The sequence below is a fragment of the Nipponia nippon genome, unplaced genomic scaffold (assembly GCF_047370975.1).
Source record: "Nipponia nippon isolate SJK-2023a ecotype South Korea unplaced genomic scaffold, ASM4737097v1 scaffold_1, whole genome shotgun sequence".
NCBI lineage: Eukaryota > Metazoa > Chordata > Aves > Pelecaniformes > Threskiornithidae > Nipponia > Nipponia nippon.
This window is the reverse complement of record NW_028262290.1, coordinates 120,556,481-120,578,153: the sequence shown is the minus strand read 5'-3', so window position 1 is coordinate 120,578,153 and position 21,673 is coordinate 120,556,481. Positions and strand designations below refer to the sequence as shown.

Below are 21,673 nucleotides of genomic sequence, written 5' to 3'. Positions count from 1 at the left end.
ACTGAAAAAGGTCTGTGAAATATTTTTAAATCAAATGATGATTAAAGATTTGAAACAGCTTGAAGCTCTCTTGCAAGACTGAAACAACAAAAAAACCCCTGACATCGCCCCCCACCCCCCCAAACACCCAAACCATCCACAAAACCAGAAACATTCACTGCACAGACACTACCAGAGGAAAAAAAAGTGACATTTTAGTAAGGCAGTTCTTAATGCTCTGCAACTTTTCCAACACACGTACATTTCTATCTTCATGACCATATCCTCAGTTCATTTAAGTCCCCTAAACTCAACAAGCAGACTAAATGTTTTATGATCAAATCCTGGGCAGTGTTGAGCATCACCTCTGTCACAATCTTTTATATTGCATGGGGAGGAAGGCTGAAACACCTATCAGAGAATGCATTTTTTTTTTTTAAGATATATTTGATAGTTTTCAAAATTCACAATTTAGGCTAAAGGTTTTAGGGATTATTTGTAATTTATTCTACCTATAATAAAAATCAACGCAAAAGGAACTGGATGTAACAGAAGTCACAGTCCTACAAAATATCATGCGTCCTCAATTTCCAATGAAGTAGTAGCTGTATAAGCTATAAAAACATCTTTGTACCTTGGCTTCTCAGAGCCAGATCTTTCATGAACTCAGTCAGGTAGGTGATGTATAACATACAAAAATAAGGCTATGAAAAATAATCCTGGCAGTCAGTTACAACAAATTGTCTTCTAAATATAAACTAGAAAGTACGCTCTGCGAATAAAAGCCACTAATTACATTAGCGTAGAGAATAAAAGAATTTATTAATGTGTAGGTAATACCAGCAACGGGGTTTGTAAGAGGTGGTTTTCTGACCCTCTGTTTATATACCTCATGCTTCAGTTGTTTCAAGCTACTGTGTAAGATGCACAAAGGATGTAAGCACAAATGATAACATTTTGGAAAAACTTGTCTTCAACTTACCTGAGGACTTCAATCTCCTCTGCAGTGTATCTCTGACCTTGAGATTCACTAGCTTGTACTGCTCTGATTGTCTGCGGTTTATCATTTAAAGAAAAATCAGGTCCCAATGGAAAGAATGTTCTGACTGGCTGATTTGGTTTAGCTGCAGACGACTTCTCCTTCTGAGATGACTTTGACACAGATTCCTTCAGTGCCTCTGCTCTAAAGCAAATAAAAATGCATTTTGTTTACACCAATGATAAAAATATAGTTATGATTCAGTTACTGATTTGCTTGGTTCATGTTCACACATATGTTAAATGGAATGAACAAATGCCCAAGTTGACCAACACCACTTTTCCTAAGAAAAATCAATTCCTGATGCCAGTATTCTTTATTTTCCTGTTCTAGAAACAATTAAAATATAGCATTGCCAACTAACATATAAGCTAATTTTTGCAGAACTCGTTAGATTTTTGTTGCCTTTAAATTATGCTAACAGGAGAACTTGTGTAAGCATTCATCATCTGGAACCTCAGCACAAGACCACTGAAACACAGAGAGAGAAAACTGACTTACGTCCTCTCATACCTTCAGGATTTAATTTGTCTAGCAGCTACAATAGCAGTAAAAATCCACTGGCATTCTCACAACCCAGCATTTCAACTGCTTGAAGACTGTGTATTCAGGAGCCATATTTTGTTGTTGTTGCATTAAGCTGCTGGATAGTCATACATATGCAAAATATGGTGGTTTTTTTGAACACAGATTGAGAAGTGCTGAAAACCAGCTTATACCAAAACTTAGCCCAACGTAGTCTGTTATTTGCCATCGTACAGCTGATTTAAAAAGAGTTACATTGAACTTCCACTCTTGTAACTTGTTTCAGATATAGACTCCATTCCATTAGATCTACCCATACAATTCGATTGCTATTGTCAAGAGAAGTTTTTCCCAGTTTCCAAGCTGTCTTCCTTATGAAGGGACGCTGACATCCTGACTTAGTGCTGGCCTGAATTCAGCATTTTTATAGAAGCCAAAAATTGTAATATAGTACTCCGATTTATATCTCTGAAGACTGAAGTAGTGCATTGGTACTAACGAATACACAGTCCTTCCCTAATTCTGCATGTCCCAAGATTCCCAGAGGGCTGGCACAACAGCTACTCTATTCAGCGGTATAGCAGCCGGCAGCTGTCTGCCAGAACTCTACAGGAGCTAGGTCTATGCAGAACCCACACTCTTTGCAGTACAGAACGGACACGCTAGACTGAGAATCCAACTCAGAGAGTGCACTTATCCCTGACAGCAAGTGTGTTTACTAACATTGGCAATACTCACCTATCCAGTGCTTGTCGAGCCAGCTGTTTCAGTTTTGACTGGAGGCCTGCTTCTGAAGTTTCAGTAGCCTTAAGTAAAAATAAAAGAAAAAGCTAGACATCCAAAAAAACTGCAGGTTTTATAGACTCAGTTTGTCAAATTTCACACTTACAGATTACAGCAAACAGTAACTAGCTATTTTTTCCAATTCTCTTTTGAAATGAGCATAAAAAGCATCTCAGCGTAAAAAGCATACTAAGTAAGCAAATATCATTTTGCTGTTTTAGTGAACAGTCATGGAACAAAAGTGATGTTTAAAATTCTTCAGCATGGGCAACATTGTATACACAAAAAACCTGCCAGAACTAACCCTATTAAAACACTATGGGCAGAAAGAAGACAAAAACAAATGTTAGGTATACTACTGAGCTTAGATGTGTTCCAATTCTTTTCCCCAAATGAGTCAAAAATAATCACGGTAACTTAGGAAAAAATTAAGCTTGAATGTTTACTTTCATAAAATACAAGCAAACAAGATTGCTTGCAAGTTAAAAATCTTGTTCTTGTACATCTAAGGCATAAAATAATCTATGCCAGGGCATCAAAACAGAGGATCCAGAGTGCTAACTTCCATTCCCAGTTAGGAGGTCAGCCATGACAGTTTACTCATACAACCAGTTCACGCTTTTGTTTTCCTTACAGAGGAAGCATGGCTACTGCAGCTAAGCAATCTGCAAGAGGCACAACATGAGGTGTGGCTTCTCCTGCGACACCCAGAAGAAGGTTTCAGCTTCTAGCTTTGTACCTTGACCAATTCTCCCCGGTCAGCTAGGTCAACTGAGGAAACAAAAGGCAAGCTATTTTCACCCCAAGAAACAAAACTAGAAACACCCTCTGTAAGCAACTATTTTCATTTTCAAATAAATTACACTGCGGAGTTCCTGGTTGGAAAAGACTTTGAAAGCTGTATGAAGGTAAGCGGTGGAGATGGAACATCAGCAGACCCATCTAGGAGCCAGCCATAGAAAAGGAAGAATGGCTGCTCTTTGAGTACTTCCAAGGGTAAGGAAGAAACAAATCTCTCCACCTGAATATAGTGAGGAGAAAGACAGAAGCAAAGCTTCAAGATAGCAGAGTTCCTTCAATCTTCTTTCATCCTGGGAAGCAGAAGGTAGTTTTTGATCACTCCCAGGGATAAAGCCTACAGTCATCTTAACAAAATAATATGCTAGTCAAGATTAAAAGAAACTTCAGCAGTTGCGTACCTAATGAAATACCCGATAAAAGCAGTTGTTAATATGAGATAATTGCAGACTAACTTCAATATATGTAAGCAATATTTGCATGCACTGGCACAACAGAAGGAGGAACACAGCAGAGGAAAAACAGTATGCTGCTGCGGTAAATTTTATGTAATAGGCTGAAAATGTTCTGCTCCAACAGCTCAAGCGGAAAAACTAGAGCAGTTTTACTAACTCTTGATCTGGTTACACTGTATCACCAGGGTTTTTTAGCCTACATAAAACCAGTTTACAGAATTCAGGGAAAAGAAGATTTTACTCTAGCATCTAGCAAAAATAACAATCCCCTCCCAACAACCCACATATATTTACATTATAAGAAGGGAAAAGAAGGGAAAAAGAAAAACAGACTTGGTGGAGTTACATTATGATGGTGAGCTCTTCCTGTAATGAGTTAGTTAAGGCAACTAGACTTAAGGGAAAAAAGCAGTACCTGTAATTATATTCTCCATCATTTACGTAATGGCCAATTCATCCTTACCATTAGTTTCAGCGTGAATTGAATTCACTCATAACGGCTTTAATGTTGAGCACTGAGTAATCAAGTAGTATTTTTACTAGTTTTGGCATCAGTAGACTCTTATGTTTTCAGAAAGTGTTACACACAAAAATTTCCCTTAAATTACTTCCTTTAATGTAGTCAGAAAGTAACATAACTGACACATTAGCAAGTCATCTTCAGTTTAAACCGTTTTTAATTTCTGTTTTAGTATTGCATTTGCTCCAGGGCAAAAATTAACATGAAAAAAGTTCCAGGATATTTCTAGTTTTTAGTCCAGGAAAAACACATAAATCACAAGTCCCCATAAATTTAGTGTTGACTAGCAATATAACAAAGACTGGAAGAAACACTAAAAAACAGTGGAAAAAAAGGTTAAAAAAATAATTTTTAGAAATACAGGTACTCCATTTTTAAGCCAGCCTTTAAGGGTCAGTCACTTGTGTAAGTGGAAGGATTTCTTACCATCACATAATTCCACCAAGTTAACCTGTAGCTTAACATACTGTTTTCAAACAGAGTTCCACCGCTTCTGTGTACAACTCTATCGCTTCTTCTGCATTGCCTTTATCATCTTCATCAAAAGCCTGTGTAACTAGGAAGTGAGCACGCTCCAAGTCCAACTGTTGTTTTGACTTCAGAGGGTCTGTGTTCTGTGACTGAACTAAATGAAAAAGAAAGTATTTAGCTTTCTACAGCAGCAGACATGTAAAAACGTCCTTAACATGGTACTGAAACACTAGCAGGTCTAATCAGACAGGTAATATCTATTTCTTGGCTGGATATTAAGTCTTTCTAAACTTTGCTAAAAACATCTTTGCAAGGACAGGAAAACACCTCCTTCCCCCCCCCCCCCCAAGCAGAGATACACTCTCAGGATATTTCACGTCAAATAATGTAAATAAAATCTCTTTCATACTACACTAAGGACAAGGATGTTTAATTACGTAAAATACTGCATCATTTGTGAAAACATATCACCTATGGTAATATACAAGTTCCTTAGGTGTCTATCTCATTTAGTATCTTTAATAACGACCTGAAGGAGAAGACGGAGAGCGCCTTCATCAAGGCTGCAGACCCCACCAAACCAATTCCCTCACGGACACAGCTGCTATTCAAAGGGACACAGACAAGCTAAAGTAACAGGCTGACAGGAACCTCAGGAAATTCAACCAGGACAAATGCTATACCCTGTGTCTGGGACAGACTAACGCCCTGCAGGGTACAGCTCTGCGGAGAAGAGCCTGGGGTCCTGGGGGACAGCTGGGTAAGCCCAAGCCAGCAGACTCCTGGCAGCGATGAAGGCTAACAGTACCCTGGGCTGTGTCAGCAGGAGCACAGCCAGGAGATGGGGGGGAAGCAATTACCACCCTCTGCTCTGCACTCAGCAGACTAATAGCAGATGAAATGCTACATCCAGTCTTGGGTCCCTAATGATGGTTGGGGCTGGAGGATTTGGCCTTTTGAGAAGAAGCTGAAGGAGCAGGGCTTGTCCAGCCAGGCTTCCCAAAGCCATCTCTAAATAGCAACTGCCAGTAACTGCGAGGTTATCAAGAAAATGGATTCAGGCACTTCACTGTGGTGCAAAGAAAGGGAATGAGAGCCAGTGACTATGAACTGAAACGGGGGACAATCCAACTAGATATGTTAAAAAAAAAATTCACTAGAAAGACAATTGCACCCTAGAACAGGGGCCCAGAGGCACCAGGGAATTTCTGTCCTTAGGCGTTTTCAGGACTTAACCGCACCTGAGCAACCTGCTTCAAAAATCAATGTCTACCCTGCTTTGAGCAGGAGATTGGTCTATAGACCTCCCAAGGTCCTTTTTTGGCCAAGGGAGTCTATGATTCTAACTGAGAATTGCAAGTGTGCAAAAATTTGAGATTTTGGTCTAAGCACAAACACTGAAACTGGATCAAACAAGGAAACCCTTATGAAAGCAAAGAGCTCTTTTGCCCTCTCAAATTTAGTAATCTTACATAAATACCAGAACCCACTTGATTCAAATCCATCATGCAGCTTAGATGCAAGTTTTGATTTGTGCCTGATCAATTTTTGTTGCTATATTTAACGACTTTCTCAGGTTTGCTCTGCAGATGTGGTTCCTAAGAATAGTTAAAAGGAAAGAATACCCGCACCCAAGTCCTTAGGAAGTAAGTCTCCGCTTCATTTCCAGTCTATCAGAATTCAAAGCACTGATGTGCTCATTGTATTTGTGGTCCTTCACAAAGGATGAGAAAATGAGAATAACGAAAACCAGAGCAAACATCATCAATACATATCTCACAGCACCGAAAGGCTTTCCAGTCAATTAATTTAAGCAGAGGTTTAATTAGAAAGCTCCTTACCCACCTGCTGAATGGAGAGCTTGAACTCTCTCCAAGTACTCATTTATTTTTTCTTGAATATTTTCCAAGTTGGACCCTGCCATTCCAGCATAAATCAAGGCTTGTGCAGCTTCCTGCAGGGAGAAGAATTTGAGACAAAGTTAATGTTTGCCGCCTAGAAAATTACTTGCCATAAACAAAGGGCCTACAGCAGCCATGAGGTGCATGAAAGCAAGCCCCTACATCTGTGAAAAGACTCAGCGGCTGCAAGGAAATTCTGCTGGAAAGAACAAGTTTCAAGTTATAAATGAGATCATGTTCAACTTCTCACACATGGGACAACCTGTAAGACTAAAAGAAACCTTTTGAGGTTCTATAAGGCCAGATCTTAGGCCTCTCTGTATAGTAATGCATGAAATTAGGAGATTTTAAGTAAAACTTTTCAAGCATACACTGAAATCAGTGAAGGAAAGCTCACAAGCCACAAACTGCCTTTTATTTTTAAAGCTCCGGATTTAAGGTTAGCAAAAAAAAGCTACTCACAAGTTATTTCCATTTAATCTGATAATAATGAAAGTAAACCAATATAAAAGCTTTTCAGAATCAAATGCTTAGAATTTTGGTTTAGAAAGTCTTTTCTGTTAGTATTACTCACATGAAGCTATCAAATCTGGAAAGTCTACAAATTTAAAGTTTTCTAGCTCCTCAAACTTTGTTTTTTAAATGTTTGCATGTACATAAAACACTGGGTATTGATGAAAGTCTACTTCCAGGAGGGAGCGTAGGCCTCCAGCTCAGCAGCACAGTACGTTATCCGCATTAAGGCTTTTTCCATACTGCACAAATCTATTAAGAAAAAATGCCTTCGGTTACATAAGCTGTCTATCCATTCACTAAATTTATGAAAAACATGTAAGGTTTGGCAGGGTTGTAATAAACAGTCAGAGCTGACACAGTCTCAGAAGCATATGGAGAATTGAAATTTGTCACTCACAAAAATGAGGATAAAAACCTTATTTTGTCCTCATTACTGGCATGGGAAAAACCTCACACTTTTGTGGCAGTGCTCGTCTTCCTAGCAGCAGTAGGAGAGAGGAGGCGATCACGTAGCAGGCTGAGTATGCAGGAAGCAGAAGAGTAACTAGAGAGCTGCTCCACAAAGATGGTGCTCAGAGAGGCTGCTCTGCATAGGGCAAGCACAGAGCCATGGCCAGAGGGTCTCTTGTCTGCTTTATGGCCATGATTTTTGTCAAGCTTAGCAGTTTGCTCCCATACACATCTGCCTAGTTTGCCCAAGCTTAAAACTGATCCTGATACAGCCTCTACTTGTTATCAGGATAAATCTTCACTGACAAGCTCACGGAACCAAATACAGCATATCCCCTCTCAACATCCATCACCATATTACATCGCATAAAATGTCCACAGCAACAGAAAGGTAAATAGAAGTACTTGCCATTTATATGTAGCAATTAACTACCTTTGAGGTCTAGCATGCAACTCTTTTTTTGGGGGAAAAAAATGCACTGCTGATATCTGCTCAAAGGCTGTATATATTTGTCTGTGACATCTCACAAGTACAGATTAACAAAACAGGTGCTGTTATCATAACGGTAAGTTGTCCGCATATGATGCAAAGAACAAATGTGGATTTTCAAACTAGTGCTGCAAAAACAATGCATAATGGATGGTGCTTCTGCGATTTCAAGCACAACTGTTCTGCCTGGTTTTAAGACATAAACATAGTGAAAACAGTCTTTTATAAATTAAGGCTCTAAAGGACTGAAGCTGTTGACGAACTGCCTGCAGAGCCAGCACACCAACTGTTTCCAGTGACAAGATGGATGTGCAATTTAGACTCGGTATTTATGATCTCTTCAATGCCACCACTGTTCTTTGGCATGAGTAGTGTGCCACAGTCGCACTAAGCTAAATACTGATGATCAGTTTGCAAGTTGCTAACCGCTGGTCAACAGTCAAACTTAGCAACAGTCTTCAGCAGTTTTGCTGAAGTCATCAGGTGCCCATATTCCTGTAAGATATTTCTGTATAGCACCATTAGCAAGTTACCCTAAGCCAGTTCATGTGCAGCCCTCCTCTAGGGATCTATCAAAGTTAGTGACAGCTGGAAGCAAACAGCACTTGCTAGCCATAGGAACTCCATTCAGACAGGTCCATTTGTCGTCTATCGGTAACAAATTGTAGCATTTCCCATGCTTCATCCTTAAGGTCAAGTTCTGGCAGAATACAGTTCAGCACCCAGCTTTTCCACATGCTTAGTAATTGCACCAGTGGGGTCTGAACTGCTTAGAGCAGTTGATAAAAAAGTTGGTGAGGGGACAGAGCTTATTTGCACTGTGCAAAAAATGCATAACGTACCCCCAAAATACTAGATGATGTTTTATAACTACTCCTGTTTAATCTAACATTGACAGTGTTTCTTCAGGCAACATCCAGAAAGCCAAACCTGTCTAGGCTAGATAATACATAAAAAAATTCTGCTTTAACAATATCTGCTGAGTTTGCTTTCACTCCTCATCACAATAGGTTTGAACACCTTCACATATAATCTGACACAAGAGTCAACACCTAATCTTGGACTGCCAAGAGTCACCTGTCTGAATACCAAAAATCTTAGCTGCAGAGTGTTGATTCAAAGCTTTCCTCACACAAAGCAGTGTCCACAATCATGCTGCTCTGTGGCGTAGCTTCTGCAAAGCAGAAAACATTTTCTAGATTACACTCTTTGTCATGCGTAGCTTGAAGTGCACCAAGACTGCTAGGGAGGCACTTCTGCACTTAGCAAGAATATCGCCTGTATGCAGCAAGTGAAAAAGATTTTCCACATGCTGTACAAAAGTGTAGAAGAATGATTATTTGCACAAAGGATGGTTTTCTTCTGAAGAGCATTTGATAATTTGTTCCAGGTATACTGAGAAATGTACTGTAATACAGTAGTACTGCACACAGCTATCAGACCATGTGCACACACTGTTGCTGAAAAGCACAGAGCTTATCAGCATTATTATGAGTAACTGTAACTTTTGCATGTATTTACTTTGCATATATAAACTTAGCTCACCCTACATTAACAGCCAGGTTAAAAAAAGGAAGATACTCCTCTTTCTATCCTTTCACACTTACATGCATAGGCCACCATGATAATAACACTATGTTTTTTATATATTTCAAAGACACCTAGTACTCATGAAGTAAAAAGCCAACTACGGAGCTGTTGGCAACTTATGGAAGAGAATTACTTTGGCAGGATAACAGGACATGTGGAATGATTACTGCAACAAGGATAAACATAGGCTTCACAGAAATCTCTTCTCGCAGGTGAGAAGTAAAGCCAGGGGGACATGAAACTTTAATGTAACTTTGCAAAACATAAATCCAACAAAATGAGACAATTTACACAGGTAGAAAAATGCATAATGGTTGCACAGATGCTACTAAATACCAGTAGTAAGTGTAGAGGTATTGAGCAAGACACCGAATCAACCTCATCACACCCTTGGTTACACCGACCTGAAGCTGCATTGAAATAATAAAATCGGATCCCTAATAGAAAGATTATTCTTATGTGGTTAAAAACACGTCGCAGGTAGGTTGTGATCTGAAGCTAGCTTACTGCTGAGCACCTTGTATTTCACCATTTACTTCTCTACGTATTTGACGACTGATTATACAACAAAGCTGTTTCCAGTTGCTCGCTCAAGAGCTGCAACATGCCCGCTTGCCGTTCTCCAAAACGCTCAGCGCTTAGATTTCCAACATAAAACGGAACAATTTTTCAGGCCTGGCAGGGGTAGGGGAGAGGCCAGGAATGAAAGTGGAGAACCAGCGGGGCAGAGACGCTTTTAGCCAGCTTACGACGAAGCTTGCCGAGAAGCACCGAAGGATCTGCGCCTCCAGCAGCTGGAAGAAGCGCCCGGACCCGCTTCTCAAGGGCCGTAGCTGCCGGGCCGCCCCCGAGCCCGCCGGTAACCAGCGGCGCAGGGGCGGTATTTGTTCCCACCTAAAAATAACAGGCAGGGAAAACGCATTTCGCAACCCGCCCTGAAGGACGCTGCTCCTCCGCAGACAGGCAAACTTTCGACGCGCACGCCCGGCCTTCCGCTTTCTTCTCGGCTGGAACCGCCGCGTCTTCCCCGGGGCCAAGCAGCGCTCCCGTCCCCGGCGCGTTACCCACCGAGGGCGGGGGGCGGTGGAGGCAGCGCTAACCCAGCGCACCTCTCCCCGCCGGCAGGGCCGGGCCGGGCCGGGCCGCAGCGGCCCGGCCCTCTGGGGGCTGAGGAGAGGAGCGCAAACCTACCGGTAGCTCAAGGGCCTCAGGGCGGCGAGGGGGAAGGGGAGACCGGCTCCCCGAGGGAACCGACTACCGCCGGCACCACCCCCCTCCCCGTACCTTGTAGTAGAAGACCGCTTCCTGGTAGCGCCCGCTCTGGTCCCGCTGCACCGCCAGCTGCGCGAACTTCACCGCGTCCAGCTCCAGCGTGGTGGCATCCATGGCCGGTCCCTTCCCGGTGCCGGCAGCGGCAGCAGCGCGGTCCCCCCAAGCCCACCCCGCCGCCGGCGCCGCGCCCGGCCGGCCGCTGCCCCCGCCTTCCTGACCCGGCCACGGCCGCCGGCCCCGCCCCCATCCCCACGACCTGCTCCCCTGACCACGCCCACCCGCCCTGACGGCGGCTGCCCCTCCGCGCGAGGCCAGCCGCGCCCCGCCCGGCGCCGCGGGGGAGGAGTGCGCATGCGCCCGGAGGGGGGGGGTTTGGTGGCTTTTTTTTTAAGGCGTGGGCGGATGGCGTCATGCCGGGCGTGACGGTTGCGTTGCGCATGCGCCGGCACGCGTGGGAGGGCGGGGTTCTCCGGTTTGGCGGGCGGGCGTGCCGCCGCGCGAGGCGCAGTGAGGGGGGGGTGTGTGCAGTGAGGGGGGGGGTGTGTGCAGTGAGGGGGGGGGGTGTGCAGTGAGGGGGGGGGGTGCGCAGTGAGGGGGGGGGTGCGCGTGCTTGCTTGCGGCGGTTGAGGCGAGAGAGCGCGCGCGCTGGGCCCTCAGCCCCCGGTCCGCCTCTCCCGCCTGTGTAGGCCCTGGGGAGGTGAGTTGGGCGGGTAGGCGAGGCCCAGGCGTGTTACTGCTGTGTTTTAAAACTGAGTGGGTTTTTTTTGTTTGGATTGTTTTTTTTTTTACCTCACTTTTTAACGGAGATGCTTGATATAGTAGCTTCTTCGAAGCCCTAAGCCGCAGAGGTGGGTGTTTTAGTCCTGTTCATAGGTAATGCATTGTTCTTGAGCATAGTTTTATTAGCATTAAAGAGAGAATTTTCAGTGTATATTTGTATGTTTTACAAGTGTAAAGTAGGAAGCAAATAAGAAAAGGTGTGTTATACTGCCCCTTATTTAAAAAAAAAAAAACAAACACTTCTGGTCTGCCTCAGATTGGAAGTTTTGTAACCTAGATTTCTTATGTAGTATGTTCAGGATTTCTTTCTTAGGAGCAGTTTAGGGGAAAACTGCCCTCATTGGGAGGCAGCTGCCAGTGCTTTATATCTTGTTCGCATTATAGCATCTGCTTTCCCCTCTCCCCAGCTTGTGTTGCAGGATGAATTCCTGAGACTGAGCTGCTCTGAGAGCCCTGGCCTGGGAAGTCTTGTTTGTATCCCTTCTGGAAGCAGTGTTGTCAGGGCTGTGCCCTACAAGGGTTGTGTTTGTGAATTCATGAATTGTACTTTAGTGTGAAAACCAGTTCAGCTATATGTTCATGCTTTCCGAGTTTCTGCTTACGAAGGGGTGAGGTTTCTCCGCAAGGAGCCACATGACGAAGACAAGGGGCAGTGGGTGCAAGTTGCACTGGGAGAGGTTTCATCTTGACATAAGAAATAAATTTTTTACAATAAGAAAAACCATTCATTGGAACAACCTCCCCAGGGATGTGGTAGAGTCCCTATTGCTGGAGGTTTTCAAGATAGTATTGGACAGGGTGCTAGATAATCTCATCTGTGCTCTTTTTTTCCCACAGAAGGTTGGACCAGGTGATCTTCCAAGGTCCCTTCTAACCTGGGCAATTCTGTGATTCTATGGGGTTTTACTTCTGCTTGAAAACACAGCTTATTGCAAGGCATTGTTTTCATGAAATGTAAAATTACTGCCTGGCAACCTATTCTGAAGCTCTCCTTTATGAGCGTGTGACTCTTCAACCTGTTTTCTGATGATAGATTTAGTAAGAGGTGCAGCTAAATGCAGGAATACCCGGTACTGAAATACTAAAATCTATTATTTTTCCTCTCTGATTTTCTTATGTACAGAGTTAGTGTTCCCATTCTATCTTCTTCTCTTCCTTATCTCTTTTGTGCTTTACAGACTGCATTGATATAAAATGCAGTAATATTCTGTGTAAAAGATGACTTGGTTTTTGTGATCTGCTGTGTAGGGGGCGATTCTTGTAATCTTCATAGCTTTTTTTTTTTTTGGTTGTGCTCCTGATAAGGTTGGTGGTTTTGGGGTTGGTTTTTTTTTTTTTTTTCCCTTTTCAAAGTATGTTTCATGCTACTTATCTGAGCACAGGGAAGATACAGATTTTTCAGAATAAAGATGTATTGGTACAATATTTACTTAATGATGTCTTGAAAATGAACAAGGAATTTCAGTCAAGGTCTGCTTCAATTTGATGTTCAGACCTAGTGGCGTAACTTGTATAGCCTAAAATTAATTTGTGTATCATGGCTTCAGACTAAACCATTTAGGGATCAAATGCAACTCTGAAGTATCCAGGGTGACATGCGTGATGAAAAGGAGACTGAACTGGGCAGAACAACAGATAATGTTATTCCATATTTAAATCTGCATGTCAAAAACACTTATTCTGTAGCATAAACTAAGATCTCTTCTAGCTAATCAGGATTCAGAAATGCCACTTGGGAGAATTAATTTTTCACTCATTAGTGGTCACTGGTGATTGGCCCTCTTCTGATAATAACTGGCTTGTGTGTTTCTGTTTCTTATTAACCTGCTGTAAAATTCTACAAGAAGCTTTTAAATGCACAAAAAGTAGAGTAGGTTAGGGAGGTCTTGACTGTGGCTAAGACTTTATATGTATCAATTTTTGCCTTTTGCTTGTAGTAGCATTTTAGTTTTGGAGCCAGATATTAAAATTGGCTCCTTTTGTTTGTGGCTGAAGAAACATCTGTTCTTTCCATCAATATTGATGGATCCCAGACATTTAAATTTTTATATCTATGGTTAACTCTTGTCTTCCAAGATACTGTGCAGAAAATCACTTCCAGTTACTAAGGCTGTTAAATATCACGTGATGATATTTGTGCAGAAGGCAGTAATAGGAAGTAGACAAACATTATTAGGGCTGATGATGATGATGGGCAGAAGCTTCATTGCTTCAGTCACGCAAAAGTTGGCTGGAAAAACTGTTAAGTACATGCACCTGTGGTAAGAACTCAGTCATAAGTAAGAGCACCCTCTGGAGAAGCAAACTCTGGTAATTGCCAGTGGTACTGATTGCTCTCCTCCATTTCTCACTGCAAGTGTTGAATTCTGCCTACCTGACAAGGGCTTGCCCTGCAGGTACTGGGGAACCCTACTTTTCTTTGGGCTTGTATGCATTTAGACTTGCCAATCCTTCCAATCCTTCTCCACCCTGCACTTTTGCATTATAGTGTTATGCACCTCCTCCCCTTCCCCCCTCCCCTCCCCCCCCCCCAATTTGTTCTGTTTCCTTATTGTTATGATTCCTATTCTAACATCCCTACGGGTCTCCTGGCATCCTTTCTTGTTAGATCCCTTTCTCCACTGGCAGAAATCCAGATTCTGCATCCAGGTCCTCCTCTGCCTCAGCTTTTCTTACCTTCTGTGATATTTACCCTGAGTATCCCTTGCTTCCCACTATCTGCTTTCCTTATGTGCCTTCCTTCCTAACCTCGTCTAATGCTTGCTTTCTTAACCTCCTTCCTTCCTGCCTTTTGCAGTCAATATGCTCTGAGAAGATCATAGCTGTATATGTTGTCTTTATCTTACTCCTTCCAGCTCTTGCCTTTTTGCAGAGGCAATATCAGATGAAGAAATTCATGTTTCTATTTCTCTTTCATACTCCTTTGCCGCTAATTGGACAGAATCAGATCATTCTCATTTGTCCTTCCTCTTTGAGATGTTTTCATGCTTTTTTTTCGTTTTGCCTCCCATAATGCTATAATTTACTGTCTCCCAGCTCCTCTTCCTGCCTCCTGATTTTGATTCTTGCTTCTCTGCCTCTTGCTTTCCTTGTTTTTCCAAACAGATGCTGTAGGGGTAGACATTTGCATGTTGGTGATGGTTCTTACCTAAGGTTTGCGTATTGCCTTACCTATTTTCATTTGACTACAGCCATAGCTTTTGATGCTCCCAGGCATTAAAAAACAAAACCCCAAAACTTTGATATAATTTGGTCTTCCACATGTATCTGTGTCTGTGTTTGAATTCCTCCATGGTTACTTTCACTCTGTGGTGGCAATACAGAGTCAGAACGTGGGCCATCCTAGTCCTGTATTCCTCTAACTGGAGTGTAGTTGATGCTTGTGGAAAGAGTACAAGAATACGGCAAATTCAGAGTAATGTTTTGTCTCAGCTTCCTGCAGCCTGTGGGTTGAACTCACATCATTGCTGCTGATACATCTTGCTGGGCTTAATTTCAATGAATTAATCTAATTGTTGCTTTAGCACATTTTGATTTTGGCCTTCAAAACATTTTGTGGGAATGTGCTCTATAGTTTAATTTGTTGTATGAGATGACATTCCCTTTTAAAAAAAACCCAAACAAACCAACCAACACCCCCATGTTGCTTAGTTTGCCCCCTCTCTCCTGCTTATAAGAAATTATGATCACATCTCACACATTTTTTAGTTTGGCCATAAGTTTGTGTTGTTCTGTGCTATCTCTTCAGTTATTTCTTTCTTCATACATTTAATCTCTGCTTGAACAGAATCCTCTCAATACCTTGATTTATCCTTGACCTCTTTTCAACCCCCCCTGTGTTGTCTTTGAGATGGGGTGACGAGAATGGTGTGCAGTATTAGAGTTGTGTCATTAATTTTGTGTCCCAGTGTACTGTTGTAGTCTGTTTCTTTCATAATGACTCCTAACACCGTATTTGCCTTTTCAGCCACTGGTGAGCATTGACTGAAGTTCTGAGAACTCTCCAGAATGACTCATTTTTTCTGAGAAAGTTTAGCATCTGCCATTATGTACTTCATGCGGTGTTTTCTCCCCTGTGATTTAACAGCATTTAATTTCACAGGCTGTTTATTACATACACAGTGATATGAGATCCTTGTGCAATGTCCTGTTGTAGGGTTTCACAAACCAGAGTATTTGTATCACTGGCTTACCTCTTCACCTTATTATTTCCTGCCATTTCCAGATAACTTCTGAAACAAAATAGCTCACTAAACGACGACTGCTGGTTGTTCAGAACATCATTGAAAATGAATACCTGTTTCATCAATAAGTTGTTGAACCTGCATACACAATTGTTAAATGGATTCTGCAATAATTTAGAGAAATGTTGCCTATATTTTTATCAGCTATGTAGGAGCAACTCTTTATATTTGTGGGCCTGCTTTGGTTGGGCTGTTCTAGAGCGAATCTGTTTTAACAGATGATTGGAGTTTGTGTATATTCTTTAATGCATAAAATGTTTTCTTAAACAGACTATCTGATCTTGACCTATTTTTGTGCTAAGTACCACCAATTTATTGTTACATAGAGTACCTAAGTGTTGTGTTTTCAGGGCTGAACCCTTACCTATTGATTGTATTAAACCCTTTTCACTTCAAAATGAAACTTACCTTGATTGAAGGCTTCTGAATCTGAACCCAGACCCCTGATTTCTACTGATGGTACTTTTATGAAATTAAGGCGGCAGGTAAAGCACAGCTGAAAATAAAGCCTTTAAGTGTCTATATGGTATTTTGATTATTAATATGGTAGAAAGCACTTCTAGGGATAGGGCTTTGCATATATGAAGCTACTTGAAAAAAGGAGTCAATTATGTTACACCACTAGATGTCCATCTACTGTTAGATTGAAGCTAGAAGTTTTTGCATGGTTAAAAGAACAGATATTGAACAAATACATTTTCAGTTTGGCTCTGGTTTAGTTACAAGTGTGGCTGAAGTTGCTTTGGTTCATTTTAGTTTTGAAGTTTTCTTTACTTGGTCACAGAGATTGAGATTTGTTTTTTGCAGTCAAACATCCAGTATCCAGACTGACCACAAGTTTTGGGTCTCCCTGCCTCCTGAAGAGTAGAGAAACAGGAGTATGAAATATAAAATCATGCTACTGTAATTCTGTAGATAATATTTTTATTAAATAGCACTGTTTCAGCAGAGGTTGTTGCAGTCCTCTAAAATTTCTTAAATTTAGTTTCTTACAAAAAGTACTATGATTCTCTAAAAGTAAAGAGTTCCTCCTTACACAGTTAAAACATTGGCTCTCAACTTTATAGCCTGTAATTTGTGGCCTCTGTTTGGAAGCAAATGGTCACGGTGATAGGGACTGTGATCCTAACTATGGAAAGAGGGAAGAAAAGCGAGAAATCTATGTTGATAGAAACAATATGCCCCACCTTCATAGTTAGTAAGCATGCTTCTTTGGGGAATTGCATCTGCAGAGTCTTTCTTCTGACTGTCGACTGAGAAAAGAAGCTTAATAATGAAATAAAACTTTATCTCAAATAAGTTTGAGTCTTAGGCACCAATGACATTATGAACTATTGCATTAACTAAGAGATCTCCACATGCTATTTATGCATATATATATATATATAAAATCAATCACATGCATCGCAGTCTGATGTAATCTTTTATAAAAATCAGAAATATCTTCAGTGAATTATGGCAGGGTGGCATTTCTCAGTTTACTCAAAATATTCTTGGGTTCACGCCTCTTTGAATTTAGTCATCAGAGAATTGTAGCAAATGTTAAATCCTGAAACTATTGCAGTCCTCTCCCCTCTAATTGGATTTCAAAGATGAATTCTGTGGTTTTAGGAGTCTACAAAACTTGGTTTTGGTTTGTATGATATTTGGTATCATCTTAAGAAGAAATGTGGACTATTGACCAAGCAGAGCCAGAACCTTTGTGCTTTCTGAAGGAAGCTAATATAAAAATATAATGGATTGCAGTAGGGAGAGGAATACAAATTTTGTTCAGGTCTCATACACGTGAGCTCTAGTGTGTCAAGGCTTCATGAGTGTATTGAATTGAGGTGAAATTTTGAGTCTGTTGAATGACTTTGCCAGGGACAAGATTTCCCTTTTTAGGGACTGGTGGGAGAAACTAATGTAACTGTGTTTGATGATCAAAGATCTAGCTGGAATCATTAATGCCCCCCAAAATTGTTAAATGCTATTTTTTTCTGTTAAGTGTGACATGACAGGTGTGATAACAATAGTCAGTACAATATAAAGGTGAAATGTAATTCCGGTGTTGTCTTTTACTTATTTATGTTGACATGGGACCGGAAGAGTTACTCTGTTGTGCACCAAAAGGTATCTCGCATGCTCTTTGTAGTTTAGTTCAGTTTCTTGCCATGAGCTCTCTCCTCTGACTTTTCTTCTTTTATCGCACTCACTGTCTACTTTGCAATGCTAATTTTCTCCATTCAGAAAATGAATTACAATAGATATGTATATACAACAGCGTCTTAATAAAAGCTAGATTGTCGCTTAACAGCAATTCTTTCCTTCCTGTGTTCTGCATTATACACCCGGGAAGCGCTCTGGAGCAAACTAGCACCTGAGCACTGATGGTTTCTTGCTGTTAACGTCCCGTGTTACTTCTCAAAACTGCCAAAAGTAATCGAAGTAATGAACATAGCCCTAGTTAATTTTCTCAATTTCAAGGACAGAAAGGTTCTAAAATAGATGCTGAAATGCATTTCTCTCATCTGTTGAAAAACACTTCCGTAAACAAAAACAGTATTATTTACAGGATAGCAAATTTTTACCAGAAGCAACTCCTAAAGGGTTCATATTGGCTGACTTTTTTTCTTTTTGAAGAAAAATAGTAAATAATTCAGACTCTATGCATTGAGGGAGAGGGAGCTTTTTTTAAGGTACTGTTTATTTTCTCATTTCCGATGAAGGGTTTTTAATTAGCATGAATAATGTTATTTGCAAGAGACTTGAATTTAATCAAGCAAGTCCTTTACTGAAATAGCTTGTTACACTGTAAGATTTGTATGCCCAAGGAATTGTAAATTTAGAGTTTTATACACATTCATCATTGTGATGGGTTGGCTTCAGCTAGCAGCCAAGCTCACACACTTCCACCCCCACAGCAGGATAGGGCTGGGGGAGGAACAGAGAAAACAGGAAGAACAGGAGTGAGAACTTATGGGTCAAAATAAAGACAAGGAAATCATTCACCAGTTACTGTTGTTGGCAAAACAGACTCCACCTGGGGAATTCAAATTAATTTATTGCCTGTTAACATACATGTTTAATTACTGATTTGGGCATTGGAAAAAAGATAACAAACATTTAAACACTTTGGAAGAACACTTCCCCTTTTTCCATGCTTAACTTTACTCCAGGCACCTCTCCTCCCCCCTTGTTATCGACGCAAGTTACATTTAGTACGTTCAGTGAGGTGATGGGTGACACAGGAGTTAGGGGTCAGTATGTAACGGTTTCTCTTTGCTGCTCCTTTTTTCTCTTCTGATGGTCCTTTGTGCTTACTTGTTTGCTGAGCTCTGGTGTGGGTCCTCCGCTGGCTGCAGTCCCCTTGGGGGTGTACCTGTTCCAGCAAGGGCTGCAGTCCTTTTGGGGTTGTACTTGCTCCAGCATGGAGCACTTCCTACTCTGACCTTGTTACTCCTTTGGTACCCTACGCCAGTCCTCTCAGTCTTAGCTTTTTCTGCCCTTTCTTAAAACTGTTTTCATAGAGATGTGACAAACTTAGACTGGCTCAGCTTTAGCCTGCAGTTGGTCCATTGCCAAGCCAGCTGTGCCTGACACAGGGTAGCCCCATACCTCTTCTCACAGAGGCCACCCCTGCAGCCCCGCCACCACTACCAAAACCTCGTTCTTTATACCTGGTACACTCATAAAGGGATTAGCTTGAAGGCAAGTAAGAGTTAGATTATTACAAATAAGGATTTTTTTTTTCCCCTCAGATTTTTTAGCAGGCAACTCATTAAAGCAAAGGCAGTCAGCTGGACTGGATTAGTTGCTCTTTGATATTACATATGTAAGGCACAACTGAAAACCTATTGGAGGGTAACGAGACCCATAGAGAGGTTACCTGGAATTCAGGTTCCCATTCCAGGGTTACCCTGTGCTATTTGCAGTGGGCGTACCCTGAAGTGAAGGTTATGGGCTAAACGAAATCCATAGCTGCAGAAGGAAGCAGTCCCTGCTGCCTAAGCTGATGTTGCTGAATCCCACAGGGAGGACCCTTGTCGAAGACCCAGTTGCAACATATTGGTGATCAAGGGAACATGAGTTAGAACCACTGATACCTCCTGTGCTTTGTCCCTCATGTACAGGTGGTATTCTCCTGTGGCTGCTGGTCTTGTGAAGGTTTGGGTATTAAGAGTGTTGGCTTCTGCCATTGGAAAGATGGTCATGTAAGAATGTGTTTTTACCAGCAAAGCGATGGTGTGAACTTGATGAGTATCTGCTGCACTGTGCCAAGTACCATGTAAATGCTTTCAGCCTGCAATACTAAATAGCGTGACATCAGTGAGAAGGAAAAACTACTTTATGCATACTGTCTTTGAGAGTGTAATATGCTTGGGGCAACCGCTGATCAAGTTTACGCTTGACCTTCCCAAACAGTAATTTTGTTTGCATATCATACTCTTAATTGAGAGTGTCTCCTTCAGATGCATGATTGATCTCTCTTGACTATCTTTCCCTGCCCCCCCTTCCCTTCCTCTGAAGCTTATATCTTGTATTACATGCTAGGTTCATCTGAATTGAACTCACTTTCAATTCCAAGCCATTTGGAGAATACTGGCAGAAGTGGTCTTTCCTGAAGAATATGACATCTGAGATGTCATATTATCTAGGTAGGAGTTCAGGATGCAGTATGATGTACTATGATGTCTGGAGTAGGTTTTTTTTTTTTTAGTGCCTGCTTCCTGTAAACTCTGTGGCCCAAAGAAATTCTATCAAACATCCATTTCTGAACTGCATCTATAACTGTCTGTAGAAACATGAGTACAGACAAGGTAAGTATTGATGACTTTCAGAGAGACTGCATAGACATTGTAAAAGAGACTCCAGAACCTGAAAAAGGTGCTTCCTAATCTTGCAGCTGAATCTGGGCAGGTGGAGTTCATTGGTCTGTTTTATATACACCCAGTTGCAAGACTGGTATCGTATCCCTTGAGACAGAGACTAATCTCACATTGCACTCAAGCTTTGATCACTTTCTCTGATTTGATAGCATGTTTAACACTTCTAACAGATTACAGATATATCAAAATGGGTTAACTTTCAACTTTCATGTAAACGTGGAAATGCCCAACAATATGGAAGGTTTGAAGAAAATTCACAATGTTTGGATTTAATTAAAAAGGTCAGCTGAATGGACTGTGGGGAGACTGATTTTCTTGGGAAATCCTTGGGATCACAGTAATGGTCTCTGTGGATCACAAATAAGCTGGTTTGGTGGAAGATTGGGGTGGTTTATCCTCCTGCCGATACTAATGATAAAGTTGATCTGTAAACATTGCCTTGTAAACATCCTGATTCTTTTGCTTGCTATGCTTACTCTAATGAAGAAACAAATTTTTGCTTTAATTAAAAAGATGCTTCTTCAATAAAGTAAGTTCTTGCAGGATTTCATAAAATATCCATACTCTTTATTACTGTCTTCCAGGGCGAGCAAGACATTGGATGGTTGAAGATCTCTTTCCTTCATGAATGAACTTCATTACTGTACTAATGACATTGAACTTAATTAATTTTGGCGATACCTGTTTGGTAAAAACATTTTCATGTCCTCATGCTATACAATCTAAGTGGAAAGAACAAATGTATATGACAGAATAAGGAAATTTATATGAGGGAATGAGGAAAAGCTGCTCAGAATAACTGTAATAGGAGGATGCCTAGGAATTGCTCCAAGACCATTTTGACCCATCTTGGTAACTGTCACTCTACCGAGAAAGTTTGTCCTCATGAATCGACGCATAGAACTAACTGATAGCATTTGGAGTAAATACCAAGTCTGCATCTTCAGCTTTCCCCAGTCTTTCCCAGTGTGCGTAAATACATTTGCGCTCAG

At 41.4% G+C, this 21,673-nt stretch overlaps 2 protein-coding genes across 7 annotated transcripts in view; one reads left to right on the top strand and one right to left on the bottom strand.

The window, feature by feature from the left end:
- Positions 1-11,036, bottom strand: part of CAPN7 (calpain 7) — a 36,232-nt gene extending 25,196 nt beyond the window's left edge. For 4 of the 6 annotated variants that reach the window (XR_015707473.1, XR_015707474.1, XM_087770083.1 and 1 more), the window contains exons 1-5: positions 10,802-11,015; positions 6,416-6,524; positions 4,567-4,724; positions 2,282-2,349; positions 962-1,162 (exon numbers count right to left, since the gene is read on the bottom strand). Coding sequence is in view for 4 of the 6 variants with exons in the window: in XM_087770083.1 (XP_087626209.1) it covers positions 962-1,162; positions 2,282-2,349; positions 4,567-4,724; positions 6,416-6,524; positions 10,802-10,903 (638 nt within the window). In the remaining 2 variants the exon portion in view is untranslated. Of the gene's footprint in view, positions 1-961; positions 1,163-2,281; positions 2,350-4,525; positions 4,725-6,415; positions 6,525-10,801 lie in introns of those variants that run through there. The other 2 variants (XM_087770110.1, XM_087770101.1) reach the window with 2 other exon arrangements.
- Positions 11,037-11,615: 579 nt separating this feature from the next.
- The window catches only part of LOC104018488 (collagen alpha-4(VI) chain-like), a 70,963-nt gene continuing 60,905 nt past the window's right edge, over positions 11,616-21,673 (top strand). Inside the window, exons 1-2 of the mRNA XM_087735118.1 lie at positions 11,616-11,637; positions 21,266-21,649. The gene's annotated coding sequence lies outside the window, so the exon portion shown is untranslated. The remainder of the gene's footprint in view (positions 11,638-21,265; positions 21,650-21,673) is intronic.